At 44.7% G+C, this 1,921-nt stretch overlaps 1 protein-coding gene across 1 annotated transcript in view; it reads left to right on the forward strand.

Annotated features, from left to right (window-relative positions):
- Window positions 1–1,921, forward strand: part of LOC101848513 — a gene marked incomplete in the record, with an annotated part of 83,813 nt that overhangs the window by 45,549 nt on the left and 36,343 nt on the right. The window contains 1 exon segment of the mRNA XM_013081279.2: window positions 842–947. Within this exon segment, the coding sequence (XP_012936733.1) occupies window positions 842–947 (106 nt within the window).

A 1,921-nucleotide genomic window follows, 5' to 3' on the forward strand; every position in this document is an offset into this window, starting at 1 on the left:
ATAGATAGATAGATAGATAGTGAGAGAGTAAGAGACATTGTGTCACCTTTCGTTAATACATATGTGTGCGTGTGTGTATGTGTGTGTGTGTGCATATGTACGTGTGTGTGTGTGTGTGTGTGTGTGTGTGTGTGTGTGTGTGTGTGTGTGTTTGTGTGTGTGCTTGTGTGTGTGCTTATGTGTGTGTTTTTTTGTGTGTATGTGTGCTTGTGTGTTTATGTTCTCGTGTGTTTGTGTGTGTGTATGTGTGTTTTGTGAGTGTGTATATGTTTTCGTGTGTGCATCACAATGTCCCCCCTGATAATATCCCCCTCATAAAGTCCATAAAGATGTCCCTATCACAGCCTCACAACAATGACTTCTGATAATGCTCCTCACATTGTCCATAACGATATCATTCACAATGCCCCTCACAATGTCCGTTGCAAATCTGTCTTTCACATAACCCCTAACAATGGCCCTTCGCATTTTCACTCACAATGCCCCTCACCATCTCCATCACACTTCCACTCACAATGGGCCTAACATTGCCCTTCACGATGTCTTCTGACAATGTCCCTCACAATGTCCCTCACAATTCTCCTTATAATGTCCTCTGACAATGTCCCTCACAATGTCCCTCCCAATTCTCCTTATAATGTCCTCTGACAATGTCCCTCACAATGTCCCTCACAATTCTCCTTATAATGCCCTCTGACAATGTCCCTCACAGTGTCCCTCCCAATTCTCCTTATAATGTCCTCTGACAATGTCCCTCACAATGTCCCTCACAATTCTCCTTATAATGTCCTCTGACAATGTCCCTCACAATGTCCCTCACAATGTCCCCCACACCCCGCAGGCTCAGTGCGTGCACGAGTTGGGTCACGCCATAGGCTTCATCCACGAGCACCAGAGCCCTGACCGGGATGGCTGGATAAGGGTGAATGAGGAGAACGTCTTACCTGGTGAGTGCCATGTTGGTGGTGATGTTGTTGTTGTCGTTGCTGTTGTTGTTGTTGGTGGTGGTGGTGGTGGTGGTGGTGGTTGTTGTCGTGTTGTTGTTGTTGTTGTTGTTGTTGTTGTTGATAGTGGTGTTAATGTAATTGTTGTTGTTGAGGTTATTGTTGTTGTTGTTGTTGTTGGTAGTGGTGGTGGAAGTGGTGGTGGTGGTGGTGTGGTTGTGGTAGTGGTGATGGTGTCGTTGTTGTTGTTGTTGGTGGTGGTGGTGGTGGTGGTGCTGGTGGTTGTGGTTGTGGTAGTGATGATGTTGCTGTTGCTGTTATTGTTGTTGTTGTTCTTATTGTTATTATGGTTGTTGTTGTTGTTGTCGTTGTTGTTGTTCCGGTTGTTGTTGGTGGTGGTGGTGATGGTGATGGTGGTGGTTGTGGTTGTGGTTGTGGTTGTGGTAGTGGTGAGAGTGTTGTTGTTCTTGTTGTTGTTGGTAGTGGTGGTGGTGGTTAATTAGGAGATCATCTTGCCTGGTGAGTTCCTGCTAGTGTTGTTGTTGTTGTTGTTTTTGTTGTTGTTGTCGTTGTGGTTGTTGTTGTAGAGGTTGCTGTTGTTGTTCGTGGTGGTGGTGGTGGTTGTTGTATTGTTGTTGTTGTCGGTGCTGCTGTTTTTGTTGTCGTTGGTGATGGTTATTGCGGAGAACATTTTTGCCTGATGATTTCCCGATTGTTGTGCTGTTGGTGATGTTGTTGTTGTTGTTGTTGTTGTTGTTGTTGTTGTTGTTGTTGTTGACTTTGTTGCTGTAGATATTGTTGTTAATGTTGTTGTTGTTGTTAGTGGTGGTGGTGGTGGTTGTTGTCGTTGTTTTTATTGTTGTTGATGTTGTTGGTGGTGGTGGTGGCGATAGTGTTAATGATGTTGTTGTGTTGCTGTTGTTGTTGTTGGCTGTGGTGGTGATGGTGGAAGTTTTGGTACTACTACTACTACTACT

This window comes from Aplysia californica, unplaced genomic scaffold (assembly GCF_000002075.1).
Source record: "Aplysia californica isolate F4 #8 unplaced genomic scaffold, AplCal3.0 scaffold00124, whole genome shotgun sequence".
In the NCBI taxonomy this organism is placed as follows: Eukaryota; Metazoa; Mollusca; class Gastropoda; order Aplysiida; family Aplysiidae; genus Aplysia; species Aplysia californica.